General features: G+C 60.0%; 1 protein-coding gene across 3 annotated transcripts; it reads left to right on the top strand.

Moving 5' to 3' along the window:
• The first annotated feature begins 2,478 nt into the window (after positions 1–2,478).
• Positions 2,479–24,575, top strand: CPZ (carboxypeptidase Z). 3 transcript variants are annotated; one of them, XM_047719939.1, is made up of 11 exons: positions 2,479–2,682; positions 7,277–7,309; positions 8,725–9,099; positions 11,346–11,555; positions 14,096–14,292; positions 14,869–15,030; positions 15,465–15,623; positions 18,551–18,686; positions 20,744–20,883; positions 23,718–23,817; positions 24,112–24,575. In XM_047719939.1, the coding sequence occupies exons 1-11, from the start codon at positions 2,580–2,582 to the stop codon at positions 24,477–24,479; spliced, it is 1,983 nt and encodes a 660-aa protein (XP_047575895.1). In that variant the 5' UTR covers positions 2,479–2,579; the 3' UTR covers positions 24,480–24,575. The 3 variants fall into 3 exon arrangements, with proteins under 3 accessions (XP_047575895.1, XP_047575894.1, XP_047575896.1); XM_047719938.1 differs by having other exon boundaries at positions 11,343–11,555; XM_047719940.1 differs by lacking the exon at positions 2,479–2,682 and having other exon boundaries at positions 7,290–7,309; positions 8,695–9,099; positions 11,343–11,555.
• The last annotated feature ends 349 nt before the right edge of the window (positions 24,576–24,924 follow it).

Raw genomic sequence — 24,924 nt, 5'->3', positions numbered from 1 at the left:
CCAGTGCCCAGCAGGTTCCGGAGAGCTCTCTGGAGGAGTTAAGCCCCCTAAGTTCAGGAAGATGAGTGCTGTCCCAGAAGAAGCTTGGGGAGGGGTGGGGTCTGGGTGCTGCGCCCATGGGCCTGGACCCTTCAGGTGGGTATCAAAGGAGGGGTGCCAAGGGAACCATCTCCCAGCTGCAGAGGGACTCCCCCAATCATGAGCCCCGAGATAGGCAACAGCATCTTCTCCGTGGAGGTCTCCAGGCTCACGGGCTCAGGGTTGGCCACCTGGGGAAGTGACCTATGAGGGATGGCAGAGTCCATGTTCTCTTCATGACACCCCGAGGCTTCTCCCCAAGCGACTTGTACTGCAAGCTGACCCTGTGCGTTCTGCCACCCGCCCGAGCAACCGAGCTCTTGCAGGCTCAGGCTGTGTCTGCACCTGCTGGTTCTCCTGGGTCCAGCCACGTGCTGCCCTGCCCCTCTTGGCCAATTGTCCCAGGGGCAGCTGGGCAGGGCAGGGATTGGGGGCCGGGGAGGACTTGCACAGCCCTTGGCCCTGGGAAAGTGTTAACCTGCCTGGGATTTGCCCAGTCAGGCCACTTGGTGGCAGCGTGACCTCATCCTCCCCGGAACAAGAGGGCTTGGGTGAGAGACCGGTTCTTGCCAACCTAACTGGGGAGGAGAGAGGTAGGTCCCAGAGGGGATTACTGAATTCTACCCACTGGGTCCTTAAAAATAACAATAGCTAACATGACCCTTTCTCTTTCCCAAATCTCAGAAACCACTGGTTTGAAACAGTATCATTATTTTATATACCACTCAGACAGAAAAACAAACCCACATCGAGGGCTGTAATAGGAGATGCCCACACAAATCTGGCCACATATGGGCTGCAGGCTCAGCATCCATGAGAACCTGACCTGCCCTCTGGAGGGGACAGCAAGGAGACTTACATGCCTCCTGCTGGCACGTGGGGAGGAGGGCAAAATCTCCCTGAAAATGGGCACCCACCAGCTGGCACTCAGGAAGGGTGGGTTCTGAATTTGCCCTCCCAGCTTGGAGCGGAGACCCCAGACGGGAAAGTCAAAGGAACATGCCTGGGCTGCAGCAAGCCCAGAGACTTCTGGAAGGACCAGCTGCGGTCTGGGTGGACAGAGGGCGGCATGGGACATCAGATGCCGAAAAGAGCACCTCGAGTCGATAAGCAGGAGTGAGCTGCTCGTTCTTGGGACCACGGATGGATTGAAGCTCTTGTCCAATGTTTACCCCATAGCAGGCAGCGTCAAGTCCCAGACTCCAGGTTAAGAGGCCTGTCCAAAGTCTTGGGGCTGAGTGGTATCTGGCTACAGGGTCAGGCCTCCCCGCCACCCAGGACAGTTGGTAAAGGAGCCCCATAAAGGCACACGGATGCTAACAACTGTCTGGGCCGATGGCCTAGCAGGGGAGGGACAGGTCCAGGGAACCCTGCTGGGATGTGGAGCCAGGTGTCTAGTGGGCAGTGTTCCCAGGGCCCAGGGTGCGAGCACACCAGGGGCTGGACTGCAGCTGTGCGCTGTGACAAGTGGCTGGCAGGCAGATGTGTGCACATCTGGACGGCAGAGTCAGCACCTGCTGAGCTCCACGGACCAGGTGCTTCAAAGGCATTGGCTGAATCCCAAAGCAGTCCTGGTCCCGGGAAGACAGAGAGGCTCTGGGCAGACAGAGAGTGATCTGGGGGCTCTGGGGCCACTCTACTGGGCTTCCCTCCTCCCAGGCCCCTCGATTTCCTGCCAGGATGGCTGTGGACGATGCAGGCATGGGCTGGGGATAGTGGGAAGGAGTCTTCCCACTCACCCAGGTTGTGGGGTCACGCAGGCAGGGCTGTCTGCACTGGACCATCTCAGAGCCCCCAATTGCCTTTGCCCCCTCATCTAGAAGGGAGGAGGGTCACCCCTATGAGACTTTATGCCACACCTGGGTTGGTCTGTTGCCCCCTCTGATGAGCCAAGTGAGGCCGGCCACATTTCACTGAGGACCCTGGTGCCAGGCTCCCTGCCCCAGGCTCTGCTGGAACAACCAGGAGGGGCTTTCTCCCCGGGGTGCAGAGAACCCCCTTGGGAAGAGAGGAGCTGCCCAAGGACATCCTGAAGCCTCCTGCCCTTCCTGTCCCTAATCATCCCCCACAGGTTCTTCTGGAACCCCCAGAGCCTGGCTCTGTGGGTAGGGGTGCTGGTCACACCTCCCTCCACTTACGGGACAGAGGAGTGACTTGGCCAGGGGCACAGCCAGCTGGGTCAGCTCCTGGCCCCCAGACCCGCCCTGTCCGGAAAGAGGGTTTTCTCGGCAGGATCCGCAGGTGTCTTGGAGGTCAGCTCCCCTGGGGCCTCAGGTGGGCCAAGGGAGACCGAGTCCCATGGGGGCGCCGGCCTTGGGGGCGGGCCCTGGGCCGGAAGCGAGCTGCTCCGCTTGCTCCCTCCCGCCGGCATCCCTCGGCGCAGAGTGTGGGCCGCGCTGTAACCCGACTCCGCTTGCGCTCCTGGGGGGCGGGAGCCCAGCGGCCTTCGCCCCGCGGCCTGAGTGCCACATCACTGCGCTGCCGCACTCCCGCCGCCCACCATGCCGCCCCCGCCGCCGCCGCCGCCGCTGCTGCTGCTGCTCCTCGCCGCCGCGCTGGCAGACGCCGCCCGGCCCGGGTGCCCGCTCGCCCGGGGTACCGCCGGTAACTTTCCCACCCCGCTCCGGGAACTTTCTCCTGCGGCCAGCGACCCCTGGCCTGAACACATCCCGCGCACGCCCATGACCTTGGGCGTCCTGGTGGGCTGGAAAGGGGCATCAGGCTCTCAGGATACAGGGAGGCTGGAACCCCAGGGCAGAGTGCAGCAGGCAGCTGGGACAGCAGAGGGGCTCAGTGCGCTGTCCAGGGGAGTCCTCCTCCGTACAGGACACAGCGGGTGGGGTGTCCTGCCGTGGGGTCCGAGGGAGCAGGTGCCAGCACTTTGCAGGGGACAGGCCATCCAAGGTCCCTGTTCCTTCCAGGAATGGGGCAGGCTATGGGCGGCAGCGAACTCTTAACCACCTTGGGCCAGTGATGTGGACAACACTATCTCTGGAAATGGGCTTGAGGGCCCCGGGAAGGGGCTCAGTCCTCTGGGAGGGGGCGTGGTCATTGGGGAGGGAGTGGGTGTGCCTGGAGGGCTCTGGGAAAGGGCTAAGGGGTGTGCCTGTCTGTGTGATCTCACCCGAGAGTGTGGGGTAGAGGCAGGGGACCTGGAGTCCTGGGCTCTGGCCCCTCCTGGAGCGGACTTCAGTTTCCCCTCGTGTTCAGAGTTGTCAGTGCATCTAGTCTCCTGTGCTCAGGGTCCTTATCAGCAGCAGACATCTCTGTCCCCAGAGGTGGGGGTCCCTTTGGGCACAGGGGTCTGGACATTTCTCAAAGGCCAGGGTTTGGGGATACCCGAGAACATGGTGGCACAGCCAAGTGCATGTGCCAGGAGAAAACGCCCCTCTCAAATGCACCGATCCCAGTCTTTGCTTTTTCTTCCCTCGCCATCTGGGTTTTCACCGCCACCCCCTCCAGCTCTTGCCCTCACCCCTTACCTCCTCCCTATTGCTGCAGAAAGGCCCAGGCAGAGTGTGTGCATGTGCATATGTGTGTGTGCGTGTGCATACGTGTGTGCCCATGTGTGCACAGGTGCACAGGCGGGATGTGGACTGAACTCTCACTGGGTCATGGATGGACCTTCCCCTGCAGGAAATGTCTAGAATCAGGCTTTTCAGGGACCATGGTCCCCTCCTCCAGGAAATCCCCCCAACCTGTCCTTTTCCGAGGGAGAAAGGCAGCCCTCTCCCCTGGAGGCTGGCACAGACCACTCCTTCCTCACCTTGAGGCAAGGGTCGGGGGAGCTCGGGCTGAGGCCCCGAGGTGGCATTGGGGACTGTTTCCAGGAGAAATCCTTGCTCCAGTCTGGTCTTCCCTCCGGACAGAGGACCACATGCGGTCCACAGAAGTCAAATGGCTTTTCCTGACAGCAGGCTGGCGTGGGCGGGGACTGGACAGTTGGTGTCCAGGCTGCTGTGTCTGAGACCACTATCCCTGTCCCTTTTGTACCTGTCCTAGAGCCTCAGGGGAAGCCTGGACCCTCTCCTCCACCTTTGTCCCTTGCCTGATTTGAGGCCTCCACCTCGAGCCTATGGACCGGGGCAAGGTTCATGCTCCAAGGGCCCAGGTGGGTCTGGGTTCAAATCCTGGGCTCTCTTCTCTGCTATGTAGCCTTGCGCAGATGGGCCACCCTCTCTGGCCTCATTCAGGTTTCTCATCTGTTAGAAGAGATGTTGGTCCCCTTGGCTGGGGACCAACAACCTAACCTGGGCTGAAGAGGGAGGACGGGAGGGAGCCGGCCAGCCCAGGTCAGCTGGGCCCCTCGTTGAAGACATGCTGACACCTTGTGGTCATCTGGTGGAACGGGTGTGTGCGGGCTATCAAGGAGCCCCAGCCTTTGGATCGGGGTCTCTAAACCCAAGGATGCCAGCCCCGTGGTACTTTTACATTTTCCAGTGGTCACACCGGAGAGGGAATGAAGCACAGGGAAATCCCCCTGAAAAGCCAGTTGTACGTAAGCCAGTCTCTTGTTTCCGTGCTCACTCGCCCGGGGCCATAGAAAACTATGAATGAGATATTTTACGTTCCTTTTTTAGTACTAAGTCTGATGTTTGGTGAGGACGTCATCCATCCAGCAGGTGTCGGCAGGGACTGGCCACCGGGAGTGCTCAGTGGGGCCCGCGGCCCCCTGTGGCCATAGCAGCAATGCCCCCCTTGACCTCACCCCAGCCCTGGGCTCCCCAAAGGCGCATGCACTAGTGCTGGTTTCTTGTCAGGGTGGAGTTGTGTTCCCCTACCAAGAGATGATGGAGTCCCCATACCTGTGACTGTGACTTTGCTGGGAAGTGGGGCTTTGCAGGTAAAGTAGGAGCACGAGAATGTCAACAACCGGCTGAGAGTGGGCCTTAAATCCCTGACAGGTGTTCTTAGGAGAGGAACAGATTGGGACACAGACCCACCAGGAAGGACACGTGATGATGGGCGTGCAACCACAAGCCCAGGGTTGTCGGGGTCCCAGAGGCTGGGAGAGGCAGGGAGGACCCTCCTTCAGATCCCATGGAAGGGCCCAGCTGGCCAGCCCCTGATTTCAGGTTGCCATCCTCTAGTGGTACGGGACGGTCACTGTCTATCTACCAGCTTGGGGGCTCTGTTACACTCCGGGCACATGGATGCAGGTGTGGGCAGAGGAGCTGGAGGTCCCCAGCCCAGCCGTCTGTCTGGGAGGTTTCGGGCTCCAGAGCAGACCCTCTGAGTCACAACATCTATCCCTGGGGTTGAGCAGTCAGCGTCGGACACAGACATCCGTGCACAGGACCCTGCATGGATATGATGCTTTGACCCATTGTCCTGTCATTAACTCGGTGCCTTTAGCCGCAGAGATGAGCATGCTGTTCCAAGCAGGGTCCTGGGTTGCTTTCCTGGGATTCCCTTTTTCCCCTCACGTATTGGTTCAGTCCAACGCCCTTCTCATGCTGCAGAGGATGGTGGACGCGGGTCAGTGATCACATTAGACCCTAGAGACTTCGGAGTGTCGGGTGGCGTGCCCAGGAACGCCCTCCCCTGCATGCTTAGGGAAGCAAGTGGCTTTTGCTGCTTGGGGTCCCTCGAGCTCGCCCTCTGCCACTGGGCTCATCCCAACACGCATCACCAGGGGTCCAAGGTGGGCGCAGTGGGCACACAACAGCCCTCTGTTGGCATTAGAGTCTGCAGAACTTAGGAAAATTATTCAGGAAAATTATTTTAGGAAAATTACCCTCTTGTCTATCGCTTTTAGCCACATAGGACAGCCTGAAACCCTAGGCTTGTGGTCTCAGGGGTGTTAGAAAACAGTAACAGTAATGGAGCTGGGCTGGGCACTGACCGTGGGTCGTCCGGTAGGACCTTCATGTTGTTTCCACATGCACAGAGTAAAGCCCGCATGCAACGAGGAAACAGAGGCCCTTGCCGTGTTGTTCAGAAGGGGAGGCAGAGTGGGTCCCCAGGCAGCAGGCTGGTCCCACTGAGCCTTGGCACCCAGCCAAGCAATTGCCTAGATCTCTCTCAGTTGCCAGTTTGGAGAGTGGAATCCAGGCGGTGAGGGGGTGCCTTGTCCCCATCCCAGGAGGACGCTGGGAGCCGGTCTGCTGCAGGATCAGGGGCTGTGGTTTCCTCGTCTGTGGAGGGCACACCATGTGCAGAGGGTCCTGCAGAGGGGAAGCTGCCTGGCCGGGCCCACAGGACCTGAGCCCACCCTCCAGCTGCTTCCGCTCCGGGGCTCATGTTTGTCCTCTCAGGAAAGTTCTCACAGCACCCAGACTTCATGGCACGTCGCCAGACGGGGCTCCCACCCTTCCCAGACTCACGGATCAGGGCTGGGTTTTGTGTGAGGGGTCAGGATTAGAACAAAGGCTTTTCCCTCTGTTTCTGCCTTCTTCTGGGCTCCCCTCTGCACCCCTTCCCCCTGTTTCCCACTCCTTCTGCCATTCACCCTGCCCTGTCCTCCCTGGATGCCTGCCAGGCCAAGGCCCTCTCATGCTGATTTCCATCCGTCCTGATCTGCTCCCCACTCTTGGAGCTCCAAGAGCCCTCCGGACCTTCTAAGAGGGCACTTGGCGGGTGGCGCTGAGTTAGCCTGGTGTTACTTGCCTTCCCATCATTCTCACTGTTGGGCCCACCTGCGTGGGCCTCGAGGACGGGCCGTGGGAGCCCATGGTTGCAAGGAACACTGTCCGTGCTGGTCCTCCTCTCCCCAGTTCAGAAGACCATGGAACACAACTCTTGCAGAGTGTTCTGGAAGGGGGCAGGGAGCTGGAGTCCATCAGCTCTTGGGGGTTTTGAATAACATGGGGTCAGAGTTACTGGTGAGGGTAGAGCCAGGTGTGGTACAGGCTCCAGAAAAGGCTGGTTAAATATCCGGGAATTTTGCCGGAACTAGTTGTTCAACTGCTAGAAGCTTGGAAGGGCCCCCACGGGCGTGTTTACTCCACAGTGATTGACAAACACGGCCAGGGTGGGGGTGCCGCCCACACCACGCTCTGGGTGTCTTTCCTTAGGCAAGTCCCTGCACCTCCCGGGAACCAGGCTCCCCCGCTGCAGAGCGGGGAGCAGGGCTCCATCAAACCCTGAGGGTTGGAGTGCAGCCCTGCCGGGGGCCCGCCCAGGGTAGTGTGCATTCTCGGGACGACAGGATGACCGGGGTCCGCACCCCTAACCGCACTGTCCTTTCTCTTCCCAGGTGACTGTCACGGGCCATGGGCTGCCGACAGTGGTACGATGCACGGACTTCTCTCTTGTTTGTTTTGGCAGCCCTTCACGCTGTTGAGTCCTTTAGAGACCCGAACCCCCAGGTCCCAAGGGGCTGATTAGTAACAAGGCCCGGTACTCAAATCCAAACCCCTTCTTAATCAGCTGGAAGGGAGACAAAAGAGGAGGGACTCTCTCTTTCTGCAGCCTGGGCTTCCCACCCTGGCTCTGCCCCCCGGATCCCCCAGAAATGCTCCTTCCAAGCTTCCCTGCTCCCCTCGCCCCGTGGCTGGTTGGGGCATGATGTGGCCCTAGGTTCATAGCATGTCCCCTCTTTTTCCCGGGAGCTCCCTGGGTCTTGGGTCTGTGCGGGCCCCTGCCAGGCAAGCCCCTTTCCCTCTCTGGCCCCTGGCCCTCTGCTCTGTAACAGAAGGAAGGGAAAGCTGACCTCAGCGGGTGGGCTTGAAGATCAGGTGGGCTCTGACAGCTCTGATGAGCTCAGAAGCAGATGCATTTCCTCAAGTCCCCTCCTGCTAGATTTGGGCATCCGGTGGATTCTAAGTGGAGGGACCAGACTTCTTTGAAAGACAGGGAATATTCTCTCAATGTAAAAGTCAACGACACATATAAAATGTTTTGAGCAGAGAAATCACCCCATCCCTTTAAACTTTGAGAAGTGGCAGCATCTTGTCACGTGTGCCGTGAGCTACCATGTGTGGGAGGTGCCCCTGAGGGCACGGGAAGGGGCAGCGCGGGCATGACTGTGCCCTCAGCTCCGTGCTGGGCAGGGCAGTGGGGCCAGCAAGCGCCCTCTGCCACACGGGGTTGGAGAGAGAGGAGTTACAATCACAGCTGAAAATGCCCAGGGACAGTGAAATCCCCACACCCCAGACACCCACCTGTGAGATGCAGAGCTGGATCAGGCCGGGCTGAGCATTGGGCATCCTGCGAACCAGCCCTGTTCTCAACACCCTGAGCCCAGCTAACCACTCCTCGATCTGCCACTTTCCCGGAGACAAAAGGCAGTCCAAGCCGGCTGCACCTTTGGGGACTGGTTTGCCTCAGGGCTGTGAGTTTGGGAGGGTCTGCATCTGTTTCTGCCCAATCGAGAGTCTGCTGGCTTCTTCCACGTCCCTAATGTGGGGACAGCGAGGCTGGCTTTCCCGTACCCATCTTGCAGCTGTGGCCACTGAGACCTAGAGCAGCCGGCCCTGGCTCACCCACTAGGCAACAGCGGAGCCTGCTTCATCTCGGGAGCCTTGCTGGGTCCCCCTCGGGCTGTGGCTTCCTCCCCAGGAGCCCTGGGGGTAGCCCTGTCCCTGTGGGCTCCAGCCCCATGGGACTCTGCTGGGGCAGGGCGGGCCCTCGATGCCCGTGCCTGACGGATGCCCGTGTGGGTCCCGGAGGCAGGGAGTGACGCGATGACCCCACTGCCCCCAGCCACGTGCGTGGACATGCCGCTCAGGACCTGCAACGACGTGGCCTACAACCAGACGGCCTTCCCCACGCTGCTGGAGCACCGGTCCCGGGAGGCAGTGGAGGCCAGCTCTGAGTACATCCTGCTGAGTGTCCTGCACCACCTCCTAGAGGGCCAGTGCAACCCAGACCTGCGGCTGCTGGGCTGTGCCGTGCTGGCCCCCCGCTGCGAGGGTGGCCAGGTGCGCAGGCCCTGCCGGCACGTGTGTGAGGGGCTGCGGGAGGCCTGCCAGCCCGCCTTCGACGCCATCGACATGGCCTGGCCCTACTTCCTGGACTGTGGCCGCTACTTTGCAAGCGTGGAGGAGGGCTGCTACGACCCCCTGGAGAAGCTGCGAGGTACATGGGCCCCCGAGGTCTGGGGGGGAGGGTGCTTCCCCCAGGAGGCTTGCCAGGATTGCCTGGGGCCGGCCAGAGAGGTGGCACAGAAGGTACTGGCAGGGAGTCGGCCTCCCCAGAGTGGGCTCAAGGAAGCTATGGGAGAGGCCCTGAGAGCCAGACTTGGGTGTCTCGGGAGGGGGAATGGGCAGTCCTAGGCAGTGGTGAGCCACTCATCTCAGCAGGCATGCAAGGAGGTTCTGGGGGGCAGGGTATTCCAGGGCAGGTGGGAAGGACAGGTGTCCTGAGCCCAGCCCTCCGGGGACACAGTGCAATCCCGAACAGGCCTGGCTGGGAGAACTTTCCATGGCCGTGGAAATACTCTCTCCTGAGCCCATCCCAGCCAGTAGCCACCGGTCACTCGTGGCTGCTGGGTGCTTGGAATGGGTCCCGGGCTGCCCAGGATCTCACTTTTGGTTTTATTTGACTTGAAAGAATGGAAGCTGGAGTGGAAGGGGTCAGGCCTGGCTGGTGTGGGCCGCCCTGGACAGGGCAGGACTTCATGGTCCCCAGCGTGGCCCGCTCTCACATCACCATGCTAATGGTCGGGTTCACAAGCTCTAGCTCTGGGTGCCACCCCTGAATGTGGGTTCTTCCCCCCACTTCACAGAGGACAAAGTGGAGGCCCTGGGAATGCACTGGGAATGGCAGCAGGGGCATCAGTGTTCACCTGGTGGAGTAAGACCGCTGGTCGGTCTGTGCATTCATTGAGCGCCTGCTGTGTGCTTGGCTCCATGCTGGGTGCTGGGATGCTGACGATGGCAGGGGAGGACGGGGATGTACATCTGGGACCATCTGCTCTGGCCCCCCGGTTCACTGGCTGTGTGGGGGGCGCAGGAGTGACCCCGGAGCAGGCTCTGGGCCGAGAAACTCTGCCGCCCACAGGCGTGTGTGCAGATGCAGGGGGCCCATGGGCCGTGTTCTGCCGGTGGCTGATAGGAGCTGTGTGCATGCGCAGAGGCTGAGACTTGGCTGTGGTTGCACTGGGAGAGGGCAGGGGTGCAGAGGAAGGGAACCAGACATCCCCATGGGGCTGAGCCTGACTGCCCTGGGAAAGCCCATAGAGGTGGCCTGAGAGAGATTATTTTGGGCAATTCTGCCACCAAATTGCTGGTTCTGTCTGCTTTCTTCCTCCCTCGAAACCCTTTTGAGCAGAAAGAAAACCACAGGGCCAGTGAGAGGCTTGGAGCAAAGGATTAACCCTTAACCAGCCTGTAGGAGCCACATCTTCAGTCCAGAGACAGGGAGAGGGGTGGACACCTGGGCCTTAGTCAGAGGGATGGGGCCAGGCTGGGAAGACCAGGGCTCCTCCGAAGGAGACCTGTTAGAGTACAAGGTAAAGTATTCCCTCCCTCCTCTCCCCTCCCCTCCCTTTCCCTCATCTCCCTTCTCCTTCCCCACCTCCCACTCTCTCCCCTCTGCCCCTGCCTCCACCTCCCTCCACTCTTCCCTCCTCTCCCTCCCCTTCCCCTCCCCTTCCCTTCTCCTTCCCCACCTCCCACTCTCTCCCCTCCCTCCTGCTCCCCCTCCCTCCACTTTCCCTCTCCTCCCTTGCCCTGACTTCCTCCACTCTCCTTGCCTCCCTCCCCTCCCCACCCTGCCCTGCACCAGCACCCTCACTGCTGGGTTAGTAATCAGTGATGACCCTTGCTGTCATCATAGTCATGGTTAGTAGACCTAGGGAGCCCTTCTGAGCAGAGGGTGCTGGACTGACAAGGCACTGAGGCCGCCTCCACCAGGAAGCAGCGTAGGCAGAGCCGACTAGGAACCTCCACCAGCACCAGGTTTAGAGCTAGGTGTCTGTGGAAAACAAAGCATCTGGAGTCAGGGGGCCACCCGCCAGACGGTGGTCTCCCCGGGGGTCGTGGCTTCTGTGGCTGTGTCTTCACCTTTATTGTCTCCTGACTTGTATTTCATACACTTTCCACAGCCACTGTTTGTACTCCTCACTGTGGCAGCTTCAGGTGTCCTTACAGCTATAGATAATAGGCAGCATAAAGGGGATTTTAATGGAAGACAGAAACAGGTTGACCCCCAAGCTTCCGAGTGTGGCAGGGGAGGGGGTGTGAGGGCGTGGGGGGGGTGGGTGGCCAGGGTCCCAGGGGTTGTGGGGGAGCTGGGCGGGGGAGGGACAGCCATGCTGGGCAGTGAGGGAGACTGAGGGCAGCTGGCGGCTCCCCCCCAACACCCCCGTTCTTCCCCAGAAGGCCTGGACACGGAGGAGGCACTGCCCTCGGGCCTCCCGCCGACCTTCATCCACTTCACACACCACTCCTACGCACAGATGGTGCGCGTGCTGCGGCGGACGGCGGCCCGCTGCGCCCACATCGCCAAGACCTACAGCATTGGCCGGAGCTTCAACGGCAAGGAGCTGCTGGTCATCGAGTTCTCGGCCCGGCCCGGCCAGCATGAGCTGAGTAAGCCACTACCGCTGGCGAAGGCCCAGGGGAGATGTCTGCGTTCGGGCCAGCTCCCAGGAAAGGGCTCTGGGGCGCGCAAGCCCAGGTCCAGCGCACGGCAGGGGTGGGGGACAGGGAGCAGGCAGGGTCTGTGCTCTGCTTGCTGCCCTGGGGCGCATGGCCACATCCCACAACGGGGAGATGGGAGCTGGGGGCTCCATCCGGGGGAGCGTCTCCCCCACAAGTCAGGGGAAGAGAAGCAAGCGGGTTCCTGGTGGCCGTGGGCATGTGGACCCTTGTCTGTCTCTGGGGAAATGTAACTGTGCTTTGTGCATTCTGTCCTTTTCACAACCTCTCCCTGGCACGCTCGGACCCAGGCAAGTATGTGCACGCTTGGTCCTGGCCACTCCACATTGGTTCCTTGGAGCGGCTTGGTGAACGTAATCTCCCAGAATGATCTGAAGGAAGCATGTCGTCCTTTTCAAAAACCAAGTCCATTTCAACTCATCAGGCTCAGTGGTCTTGTTTTGAGATGGGGCAGAGCGACGTGGAAAATGCTAGATCTTATCGGTTGGGTGCCAACAAAGCGGGAGGTCAGACCCCACTGCAGCCCCCCCATTTACTGCCCTCCATTGTGGGGCTGCTGAACAGAGCTCCCCAGGAAGCTGGATCTCAGAGCAGGGGCTGGGGCTCAGGGGGCTGGCTCGAGAATCCAAGCGATTCTAGCAAAGTCTCAGCCCCTGGCTGGGAGGTCTGTGTCCCAGGTAGTGAGCTGAAGACCACTGTGCACCCCTCCTTGGCACTGAGGGCATCAGAGCACAGGGGCCCAGTTCTGGCCTCTGCTAGGAGCCCTTCCTTGGCCCCGTCCTCAGCTGGTCTATCCCCATGACCGTAGGAGGCACAGGGGTCAATCCAGTAGTAGTTCCCTTTGGACCCTTGGTTTTTTAATTGGAAAAAATATGCCATCTGAGTTTAAGTGGCTCTGGTACCTTTGCTGGGTTCGCTACACTCAGCCTGATTTTCATCCTCGTAGTCTGGGCAGCATGGATGTCATGAGCCCAAAGCTCATGACAGAGATCACCTGGCCCCACCCCAGCCTCCTTGTCCCACCCTGCCTCCTGCCCCTCCAGCTCATGGGACGCTCTGGGATGAAGATAGGATTCCTCCCATCTCAGACTGGTGTGCAGCTTTGGACTGTGGTGAGGGATGTCCCCTGTGAGAAGGTCAAAGGAAATGACCATTGTGGGAAGCCTCAGGGTCATTTGTACCCTCAGAAAGCAGGAGGGACACGAATGTTTGCTCCCATGGCTACAGGTCCTTGGGCTGCGCACAGCCAGGGACAGAGATGCCATTTTCCAGATGAGCCATGTGAGACTCAGAGAAGAGAGTTGACTTGCCTGAGGTCACACAGTAGTAAGGCTGTCAGACCCCTGGTCTACTCTTATTTTCTATCCACATTCCACTCACCCATCCATCCATTGAGCCATCCTTCCATCTAGATAACCAAACATCCATCTACCTATCCATCCATCACCCATCCATCTTTCTATCTGTCCTTCCATCCATCCATCATTCTATCCCTCCATCCGTCCTTCCAACTTTTCACCCATCCATCCTTCTATCCAGATATCCAAACATCTATCCATCCATCCATCCATCCATCTTTCTATTCCTCCATTCATCCTTCTATTCAAATATCTAAATATCCATCCATCCAATCATCCTTCCATCTTTCTGTCCATCCTTCTATCCAAATATCCAAACATCCATCTACCTATCCATCTATCTGTCCTTCTATTCCTCCAACCATCCTTTCATTTTTCTATCCACCTTTTCATTCATCCTTCTATCCTTCCATCCATCTTTCCATTTTTTTCACCCATCCATCCTTCTATCCAAATACCCAAATATCCATCTACCCATCCATCCATCCTTCCATCTTTCTATCCATCCTTCTACCCATCTTTCTATCCCACTATCCATCCTTCCATCTCTCACCCATCCATCCTTCTGTTCAAATATCCAAACATCCATCCATCCATCCATCCATCCATCCATCCATCCATCCATCCTTCCATCCATTCATCCTTCCACTCTTCTATTGAAATATGTAACCACTCATCTACCTACCCACCTATCCAACCCTCTATCCATCTTCCACCCTTTCACCTATTAATCCATCTTCCCATCTATCCTTCCTTCCTAGATTCCTTCCTTCCTTCCTTCCTTCCATTTGAGGCCTGTCTTCCCATCTAAGCACCATTGTACACCTTAATTTACTACACAAATATAGAAAGTGGCCATGAATAAAATTCACACCGAGCAATGATAACCTACATTGTTATTAATACCCTTGATGTGTTTTGTTAATAATTGTGGCTAAACTTAAGGAATGAGCTTAGTAAGTCGTGACTTTGATGAGACCTCATGAGTCACCGAGATGTTGGGGTCAAAACAAGAATGACTAGGTCCCAAAGCATCCAGCTTTTTTGGGCCCTCAAGTCTCCGGGGACCCTAGGGTTTGAGACGACTGCTCAGGTCCCCATATCTCCCCCAAGTGGAGCCCGAGGTGAAGCTCATCGGCAACATCCATGGAAATGAGGTGGCGGGGCGGGAGATGCTCATCTACCTGGCCCAGTACCTGTGCACCGAGTACCTGTTGGGCAGTGCCCGCATCCAGCGCCTGCTCAACACCACACGCATTCACCTGCTGCCCTCCATGAACCCCGACGGGTACGAGGTGGCAGCTGCTGAGGTGAGTGCCCTCTATGCCAGATCCCATGGGCTACTGCCTTAGACAGCCTCCCATCTGCTCCTTCACTAGCAGTGATCAGAGGTCTGTGTGCACCCGCCATTCTGGGTGACAGGCATTCTGCAGGCATCAGCATCGGCACGATCCTACTCAGGCTCAGGGGCAGACACCCATAACTCTGAGGTGTGGGAATGAGAGGGTGTGCTCTAGAGAGAGATCTGATGGAAAGGCGGGGTAGGGGAGATCTCACAGTAGCTGGAGGCCCGGAAGCTCGCCCATGTGACTTGGAGCAGAGCCCCAGCAGGGGTGGGGAGCAAGCAGTGTACGTAACTACTGGGGGGATTCAGGCGGGGGAACGGCCAGGGCAAGGCCCTGAGGCTGGAGGCTCAGTCAGGAGGCTGGATGGGAGGAGCCGGATGGATGGCAGAGGAGGTAAAGGACAGCTTGGCTGGACGTGCTCCCAAGTTCATGACACAAGGCAGTCCTGGCCTCCGACCCAGCCCGGTCCTGTGGCCTCCCTACAGAAACGGTTGAGGTGGGGTGTACTGACCCCCAGGTGGGGGTGGCCTGTGCTTCCAGGGAGCCGGCTACAATGGGTGGACAAGTGGGAGGCAGAACGCGCAGAACTTGGATCTGAACCGCAACTTCCCTGACCTGACGTCCGAGTACTACCGGCTGGCTGAGTCCCGCAGCGTGCGCAATGACCACATCCCCATCCCGCAGCACTACTGGTGGGGTAAGGTAGGAGCCGTCCCCGAGCCCACCCCCTGCGCACCGTCCTGCATTCAAGGGGTCTTTCGTTATTCCGGGACTGCGGGCCTGGTCTCCCCAGGGCAGGGGAGTCTGAGCCTCTGAGTCTCTGCTTCCTGCCTGGGACATGGGGTGTTGGGGTTCAGAGAAGATGTATGGAAAACACCCTGGGCCTGGTGGGTACTCAGAGACAGCTCCCCTAGAGGGAGTGCCTAGAGAAAGTGACGGCCCAGGGTGGTGGGGAAGTGAGTCTCAGGCAGGGGTGTTGGCCAGTGGGAGAGGCTGGTGGCATCAGAAGGGATTCTTGAGGGCCAGGTGGGGGCCGAGCCAGGGCCTTGTGGCAGGGAGGGTGGGCCCAGAGATGGCTGGAGGCAACCAGCAGGGGTGTGTCAGGTCCTGACCATGGCCTTACCCGTGCTGGGCAGGTGGCGCCCGAGACCAAAGCGATAATGAAGTGGATGCGGACCACCCCGTTTGTGCTCTCAGCCAGCCTCCACGGGGGCGACCTTGTGGTGTCCTACCCCTTTGACTTCTCCAAGCACCCCCAGGAAGAAAAGATGTTTTCTCCCACGCCCGATGAGAAGGTAAGAGGGGGCAGGCCTGCTGTGTGTGCAGGGGAGGCTACAGGGGGAGCGGGGCCCAGGCGGCCTAGGCGCTGGTCTGGCCTTGTCCCTTTTCTGAGCTCAGTGAGACCCACACAGTCACAGAAGCAGTAGGAGCCTTCCAGGCCCAGCCCTAAAGGTTCTTCCTCCAGGAAGCCTTCCAGGCATCTGGGAGCAGCTCGTCCTTCCTCGGTCCACGCCCCACCTTCCATCTGTGTCCCCAGCTGGGAGCCCCTGGGGTGAGAACCTTAGCCCAGTGCCCTCCCTGCTGGCGCAGGGAGAGGGTGGGGTTCCAGGCGAGGCCGGCAGAGGGCAGTGCTGCAGCATGCATGGTGTCCGCCTGACCCTGGCCGCCTCAGGGCTTCTCCAGGGCCTTGCAGGTTTGCTGAGGGTCCCCAGGGCCAGGCCAGCTCCATGGGAACCCGGCTGCCACAGGATCGGAGAAGAAATTCTGACCCTGGAGTTCCCTTGGGTCTGAAGAGGTCTTTCCCCTGTTCAGGCCTCAGTTTCCCTCACTGGTCAGACCAGCAGGGCAGGGGATGTGATCATGGCCAATTCCTTCTCCACCTCATTTTTCCCTTAGGGACTGGCTGCCTGCAGTCTCCCCCCCCCCCCCAGTACCCCGCCCTGACCAGGCTCCTCCCCAGGCCTGATCCTGGAGCTCATGCAGGCTGGTCTTCTGGGAGGTGGGAGTTGATCACTTTCCATCTTGGCTTGGAAAGGTCCTCGCTCTCTGCTCAGTCACCCAGCAGGCCTCCCTGTGTCCCAGGGCTGATGGGGAGCCAGGCCTGCCCTCTGCTTCGGGGCAGGGCGGGGAGTGGGGGGCTGTGGGGACAAGTGCCTATTCCCCTCCTTCAGCCACGCTGGTCAGCTCAGCCTCCCCCTGCTCCCGGCACCCTGTGCTGCTGGTCTGCGTCAAGCAGGACCAGCCCTCGCACGGAGGGTCCTCATCCAGGTCGGGAGGCAGAGCCAGAAGCAGGCTGGACCAGGATGGAGGGTTGCCAGGTGGCCAGGGACGGGAGAGGGTGTGTCTCTGTGTGTGCACGCAGGTGTGCAGGGTGAAGCCCCAGCCCAGCCCTGGCCTTCAGGAGGGCTGCCCTGGAGGAGAAGGTGATTAACCACAGGCACCCAGCAGGGACCAGGAGGCAGAACAGGGACAGCAGGCAGAGGGCCCTGCCTCCAGGACAGTGGGGAAGGCAACTCCTGGGTCCCCTGGGCTGCTTGCTCCTGTACCCCTTCCTCCTTGCACTGCTTCATCCCTTCTCTCCCTCCCCACCACACGCCCCTGCAGCTAGCATGGTCCATGCTCAGAGCCCAGCACGTGCCCCAGGCTGGGTGGTGTCCCCTGTGGGTCTGCCCCTGACCCCTATGCTGTCAGAGGGCAGGGCTGACAGTGGGACAAGGCCCATGTCCCCTCAGCAGCAGGAGCCCTTGGTGCCAGGCCCAGTGTCTGAATCCGGAGGCAGATGCGTGAAGATGTCCCGGGGGTGAGGGAGTTCGCCTCAACGAGTCCCACCAGAGTCAGAAAACCCAGAGTCCTCCCCACCAGCCATCAATCACGGATCGATCATGCTCAGGCTCACAGCCAGCAGTGGTCTCTGTGGAAACCAGGGTCCCAGGAGGGGGCCTGCGGGGCAGGAGCATGGGAGGAGGGGCTGGCCAGGGTGTCCCAAGTCTCCTCCCCCAAACTCTCGTGGTGCCTTGTGGATGAGAGCCAGCACCTCTTGGTGGTATTCGGGCCATCTATTCCCCTTTACCAGTCCCTTCTGCCAAAATCTTTCTCCCAAGCTCAGTTCAAGCTCTGTCCTCTCCCTTAAACCCTCCCCAGCCCAGCCCACCGCCAGCTAGAGGGAGTGAGAGCGTCTGCGGGTTCCCAGGCAGCACAGCTGGCCAGGCCAGTCCTCCCCGTGGCCTCTGGCTTGAGCATCTGCAGAGAAAGCTCCCCCACCCCCGTGCCCCCTAGCTCATTTACAGCCGGCTGTCCTCCTGGAGTCCTTGTCCTGCACCTGCCTACCAGGTCGGGCCTGTTCCCAGCGAGGCCTGTGGCTTGTATGTCCCTGGGACCCCACCGGAGAGACCCTTGCTCTGGCCTGACCCCCCACCTGCCCAGCCTTCCCCTTTTTGCAGGCATGTCCGGCCAAGACAGACTTCTCCCAGGGCCACAAGGCTCTGGCAGGCATAGTCTGCTATGCCCTGTTATCCACATGACCCCAGATTGGGAGCTGCCACCAATCTGCCAAGCTGCCACCAATCTGCCAAGCTGCCACCAATTGGGGTCTGCCAACAGACCCCGTGTCCTGTGCTGGGACATAGGCATGGGGGGACCTGTGCCCCTGCCTAGTGTGGGGGCAGCATGGGGGGAGGACTGCACTGGGGGCAGGGGCCGTGGATGCACTCAGATGCACCCCTCCACCCACTACAGTGGACGCTGCACACGTGCGGTGACAGGTGGGGGCCTCCCACAGGCACAGGTTGTGCCCCAGGGAACATGGGGTGATGGTTATCATAGAGGAGTCAGTGGTGACGTCAGTGAAAATGAGGCCTGCTCCAGTCTCTTGCCTATCCCAAGGCCTGCCCTCTGCAGGAAGGTCAGCTTTGCAAGACCTCGGGGAGCCCTGCCTGCTTTCCTTCAGTGCACCCCTTCCTGGGAGAAAGCCCACCCTCCCCAGCCAGGTGGGCAGGAGCTCCTCAATGTGCCAGGTTCCCACCACAGGTGCCCTGAGCTCTGGCTCTTGTGCCTCCAGGCCTTTGCACGTGCTATGCCATCTGTGAGGACACCACTCCCCCTTCCTATCTGTGCTGCAGACCCCTCCTCAGCCCATTGGCCCCAGCGCTGAGGGTGTCTTGCAGGGCGCTCCACCTTCTGGCCTTGGCCTCATGAGAAACCTGTCCCTTGGTCTCCCTTCCAGATGTTCAAGTTGCTGGCCAGGGCCTATGCTGATGTGCACCCCATGATGATGGACAGGTCGGAGAACAGGTGTGGTGGCAACTTCCTGAAGAGAGGCAGCATCATCAATGGGGCAGACTGGTACAGCTTCACTGGAGGTGCGGGCAGAGTGGGGAGGGACTGGGCAGGAGGAGGGAGGAGAGAGTGGAGGGAGGGAGGCGGTGAGAAGGGAGGGGGAGGTTGGGAGGGGCTGAGGTGGGATGGGTAGGGAGGGGTTTGGGAGAGTGTCGGGGAGATAGAGGTTGGGGAGGGGCTCGAAGTGGGGAGGCCTGCATCTCCTCTCCACAGCTCTTTCTGGGAGCTGGATTCTGAGAGTTCTGGAAGGTGGGGGAGGGGCATAGGTGCATCACAGCCCCATGAGGGCGTGGTCTGGCTTCAGTTCTGCTGCTATCTTGAGGTTCTAGATGACAAGTGTGGCAGAGCTCTATGCCAGCCCCCATGCCCATTCTGCTGGGGACATCATGAACTCTGACCTTGTGTGACCCTACTTGTGACCAATTTTTCCTGCCCCTTGGCAGTATAGGAGGGGTGCCGGAGGGAATGAAGGACTCCAGTGAAACCTGAATTTCAGAAAAATCATGAAGCATTTTTGGTACTGTATAAGTATGTCCCAAATACTGCATGGGATATACTTACACTAAAACTCTATTCACTGTTTTTCTGAAGTTTCACGTTAACCGGGTATCCAGGTGGACATCACACAGAGCAAAGCGGGGTGCGTGCCCTGAGAGCACCTGCTGGGCCAGGCCCACCTGCTCCTGTGCTCTGCCCCTCCCCCCATCCTGGCGTGACACTCAGTATTTGGGACATTTGGCAGATGAGGAAACCGGGCTTGGGCAAGACAAGGGCCTGTTGGCATCCATGCCACAGGTGGTGGGGTTGTGGGCAAAGGACAGCCCCTTCGGTTCCTGCACTGAAGCCAGCTCACACCCCTGCTTGGCCATCTTGCCCCTGCTGCCCTGAGATGGCCCCGGGTGGGCCTTTCCCAGGAGCACAGGGCACTTTCTCTCTGTCCTAGAGCCCAGGCGCCTGGGTCCCTGACTCTGAGTCTTGAGCATGACCCCATGTCCAGGGTCTGCAAGGGACCCAAGAGGTGGGTCTGAGCCTAGGAGAGCAGCCAGACTTGTGGACACAGGGGCACAGACCCAGGGAAAACACAGGGGCCAGTGGCCAAGGACAGGGGGACGGGGGCCAGAGGCCAAGGACAGGGGGCCGTGTGGACTGGAGCCTGGATGAAGGTTAAGTTGGTTGCAGCTGCAGACTTCTGAAGGGCAGGGGTGGCTTCTGCTCCCAACAGCAGATGGACAGAGGAGGTAGGAATGGGTGGATGGGTGGTCCAGAGCTTCTCTGTGTCGCTGGATTGGCTGGTTGTCCAGCCTTGCAAAACCTGTGCTCTCCCCAGAAGTGGGGGCTGGGGATCTTCCTCCCGGGCTATTCTTGGGTCCGGCTAGGCACATGGACACTGTTGTCACCCGGGCCCAGGCCAGGAGTGGGCCAGGGGCTTGGCTCTGCAGGCTCATTTCTTATCCACCGAGGGGCACACGGGATGGAGCATAAGCCTGAGCACTTGGGTGCCAGACCGCACTTTGGATTCAAAGTGTAACTCCAACCCTGCCCCTTTCCCTCGTGAGATCTGGGTCAGAGCCGCCAGCGCCCTGGGCCTCAGTCTGTTCATCCGTAAAGTGGGGATAAGGGCAGCAGCCTCCCACGCACCCGGCCGGAAGTGGGGAGTGGCAAGCGCGTGGGTGTCGAGAGCACAGGCGCGTGGGTGTCCAGAGCGTACACGTGGATGTCGAGAGCGTGGGTGTGCGAGTGTTGAGGGCGGGCGCCTGTGAGTGTCAAGGGCGGGCACGTGGATGTCGAGAGCGTGAGTGTGCGAGTGTCGAGGGCGGGCGCCTGTGAGTGTCGAGGGCGGGCACGTGGGTGTCGAGCGCAAGCACGTGGTTGTCCAGAGCGTGGGCGTGTGGGTGTGGGGCTCGGGCACGTGGGTGTCAAGGGCGGGTTCATGGGTGTGGAGCGGGGGGCATGTGGTTGTGGGGCACGTGGGTGTCAAGGGTGGGCACATGGGTGTCGATTGTGGGCACGTGGGTGTCGAGTGTGGGCGTGTGGATGTCGAGAGCATGGGCTCACGCTCAGGCCGTCCCCTGTGCTGCAGGCATGTCCGACTTCAACTACCTGCACAGCAACTGCTTCGAGATCACGGTGGAGCTGGGCTGCGTAAAGTTCCCCCCGGAGGAGGCCCTCTACCCGCTCTGGCAGCACAACAAGGAGCCACTCCTGAACTTCATGGAGACAGTGAGCCAACCCCCACCCACCGGCTTTGCTCCGCCAGCCAGCGCGGCCTGGCCTGGGGCGAGACTGCGGGCACAACTGCCCCTCATTTGTTTATCCGCTAGCCTTCTGGCTGTCCACTGGCCACCTCCTGTCGGCCAGCCCTGGGGGGACTTGGGACCTCCAGGGCCATGCACTGGGGCCCTAGGATAGTGAGGCTTTCACGGCCTAAAGGGATAGCACCGGACTGGGAGGAGGCAGGGACCAAGGCAGCCCAGGGATGGCACCTGACCCAGCCTCAGAGATTATAGGTGCTTCCTGGAGGAGATGATACCTGGGCTGCATTGTGAAGAAGTAGGCGAACAAGGTAATGAGAGAGCTCAGGCAGGGGGACGGCATGGGAGGGTCCCCAAGCCACAGTGAGGAGCGTGGACACGGGAGTGGACTGTGCACTGGGTGACGGGGAGGCCTCAGGTGCTGTTCTGGGTGGCAGGGCCTGGGGCATGTCTGCCCCTTAGGTTCAGAGGCACTGGCTGCTGGGGGAGGGGTGGGGCAGGGGGAGGGAGGGCTAAATGCTGTCTGGAGGGTGGCCACGTTCATCTAGAAGTAGGTGGTGGTGCTGAGCAGATGCCAAGGGGAACGTGTGTAGAACAATCATCCCGGAGGCGGTCCCCCAGCAGCTGGGCAACCGCATCCTGTGCTCTCCCAGTCCTGCCTGCTGGCCTGGCTCACAGCTGAGGGGAGTGGTGTGGGTGGTCAGAGGGCAGTAACCCCGTGGGTCAGGCACACGGCGGGGTAGGGGGAGGGAGGGCAGAACCCAGTGTAGTTTTGCAGATGCCTCAGTGACTTTTCTTCTGAGCACTCTCAAGACTCACGTGACTCACACATTGGCACCATGTCCCCAGGAGAAGCAGGCCCCGAGGGAGACACAGGGTTGCCCAAAGGGGACGGTGAGGGGATGTACATGCATAATATGGGACACTTGGCACTCCTACCTATGGCATTCAGTCCTGACACCAGTCCTGGGTGTTTGAAGAGTCTGCCCCACTTTGTGGGGTGAGGGACAGGTGCCTGGGAAGGACGGCGCTGGCCTGAGGCTCCTCGGTCACGTGTGGGCTCCCCAGCCTGGCTCTCAGAGGCCACAAGAAAACCAGAGGAGGAGACAGAGGGTCAGATAGCACAGGGCCTGCCCAGGGTTGCCCAGAAACTGTCCAGAGCTTGTACTCGGATCTGCCTGCCCTGAACCTCAGTCATGTCAATGAATCCTTTCTAGAAAGATCAGGGACCTTCCTCTAGGCAAGAACCAAGCAGAGCCTTCCGGATCCGCGGCTGCCACTGTAGAACAGAAAGCAAAGCCCAGATAAGAGCTGGACGTTTTTAGTGTTGTTCGAGTTTCTGTTTTATGGCTGAGCCCAAGACCTCTCTCAGCGTGGGGCAGGTCACCCTTCAGTAATGGGTCTGGGCCAGACCCCTTGCTCATTTCATTTTACGGCTGTCTGGTGGAAATTAGTTTTAAGGAGCCTTAAATGGGACTGGGATTGCTCTGTGGATATTGTATGTGAGGTCTTAGGGTATGAAGATTTAATAGTGAGCTCGGAAGGGTGGCAGGCCTGTCATGCAGCTGGGCGTGGCCGGCCCCTAAGGACGACGCCCCAGGAAGGCCGTGCTGGGTCTTCTGATAAGGATCGAGGCTGTCATGGCCCATGGAGGCCTTCCTCACAGTGATGCTGACCAGGCCTCGGATGGGTGTCTGCGTCTCCCCAGGGTGGGAGGGGAGAGGAGGGGCGTGCACACCACGTCTCTGTCCCTGCCCGAGGGCTCCTGGTGCCTGGGTCGGCAGAAGGTGACTCCTCAGCCCGTAGGTGACTCGCTTAGCCTGCTCAAGCTGACGTGAACTGACACCCTACTATGTGTCTGGTCTGTGCTCTAGGCTTGGGGGAGGAGGACAGATCGTAACATTATGGTGAGATCAGGGCTGGGAGTGTGGAAGCCCAGCACTGGGGACCCCGGAGAAAGGCCCTGATGTGACCGGTCGTCAAGGAGAGCTTCCTGGAAGAAGAGGAACGTGGGGGAGAGGAATTGGCTGGTTCCGAACAAAGGAGGGACAGGACGGGGGTGGGGGTTGGAGGCCTGGAGTGGCCCTGCAGGTGTGGGGGGGCATCCTCCTGGGAGAGAAGGGAAGAGTTTCTCTGCCCTCCCACCCAGTCCCCTTGGCCTCATTTGACATGACCTGTGGGCCCTAAGTTGTTTGCAGTCCCATAGAGCAAGGGTGAGTTGGCTTGTTTATTGTCGACATTTTTAGGAGGAGTGTGAACAGGCCCAGGCAGCTCTAAGGGGGACATCCATGGGGTGCAGCTTCCTCACCAGAAGGCATCCACTCGAGCGTGTGGCATGGGGACCGGTCTGTACGGATGGTGGGCAGATCCCGCATCCTGGCTCTGCCGCGGGCCTTCACGGGTGTTGATGCACATTCCCCAGCAACACCAGAGGCTCATTTTACAGATGGGGGGAGACAGTGCTGAGATGCAGGGTAACTTGTCCAAGACCAAACAGCGGTTGGTGCCTTGGCTGGGACCGACACGAAGGCCTGTGTCCTCGTGGTGCCCGCACTCAGGAAGGAGTGTCCGCACCAACCCGCTCTGCATGTGAAAGGGGAGCTGAGATGAGCTCCAGGTTTCTCTGCTCAGCACCCCTGGCCCAGGAGAGCTGGTCAGTGGACCCTTGAGCAGAACTGCAGGGTCAGGCGTGAACCCAGAGCGGGGCTCTGAGGACAGATGGACAGGAGCTGGCTGGGCTGGGCCGCCTGGTCCTCTGGAGAGCACACACCATACCCATGCCCTCCCTCTCCTCTTTTTCAGGTGCACCGTGGCATCAAAGGTGTGGTGATGGACAAATTCGGCAAGCCGGTCAAAAACGCCCGGATTGTGGTCAAGGGCATCCGCCATGACATCACCACAGGTGAGCCCCTTTCCTGGGGCCTGAGCTGTGGTGGCTGGCTCCCTCCCGCAAGCTGTCCCTCGTCTCGGTGCCCCAAGAGGCCGCTCCACTCTGCCTTCATGGGCTTTGAGGGATGAATAGGAGTTTGGCTGAGGAAGCGGGTGGTAAGGGTGCTCCTGGCCAAGACAGAGGCAAGTGCAAATCTGGGGTCCACTTGCCCTCCAGGCTGATGCCCCTTGGACCCCCACGTCTCGGCACCCCAAGCCCGAATGGGAACCTTGGTCTGAGAATTGCTTCTGTTCTGTGTGTTCGCAGCCCCAGATGGTGACTACTGGAGACTTCTGCCTCCGGGGTCCCACATCGTCATAGCTCAGGCGCCCGGCTACTCCAAGGTCATCAAGAAGGTCACCATCCCTGCCCGGATGAAGAGGGCCGGCCGCGTGGACTTCATTCTCCAGCCTCTGGGCACCGGTCCCAAGCAGCTCCTCCTCGGGCCACGGAGAAGTGGGTCTGGGCTCCGAGACCCACCAGGAGGTGCCAGCCGGTATGGGGAGCCTGAGGAGCTTGGCCAGGAGCCCCTCGGGGGGCAGAGGCAGCCCTCCGTGGGTGGAAGCAAGCCATGGTGGTGGTCTTACTTCACATCCCTGAGCGAGCACAAGCCTCGCTGGCTTCTCAAATACTAGCTGCCCCCCCACCCCAGCCCAGAGGCTCCAGGCTCTTGACTTTGTCTTCCGAAGACACCCTGTAAAGCTGTTTCTGTTTTATTAAAGTCACTTTATTCGCTGTCGGCCGTGGTGAGAGACTTGGGGCGTGAGGCATGCTGGCCTTGTCCGCCTGGATGGTCCCAGGGGCAGGTGCCCCTGCTGTCCCACAGGCGGTCTGGAGTGGGGCTGGAGCCCGAGGCCTTGAAGCAGGAGAGGTCCTCTGCCTTACTGAGGGGGACACTGAGGCTCCTGGGGAGGTGGCCCATGGTGGGGGGTGCAGGGCCAGCCAGGAGCAGAGACTTTGCGAGTATGTGGAGGTGGGATGCAAAGGAGGAAGGTCGGGAGAGCCTGGCTATGAGGAGCAGAGGGCTGGGCAGCAGGTGACCTTAAGGGCAAGGGAGTTGTCGAGAGCTCTGGGACCGTA

Source organism: Lutra lutra, chromosome 2 (genome assembly GCF_902655055.1).
Source record: "Lutra lutra chromosome 2, mLutLut1.2, whole genome shotgun sequence".
Taxonomy (NCBI): Eukaryota; Metazoa; Chordata; class Mammalia; order Carnivora; family Mustelidae; genus Lutra; species Lutra lutra.
This window is presented reverse-complemented; position numbering and strand designations above follow the sequence as displayed.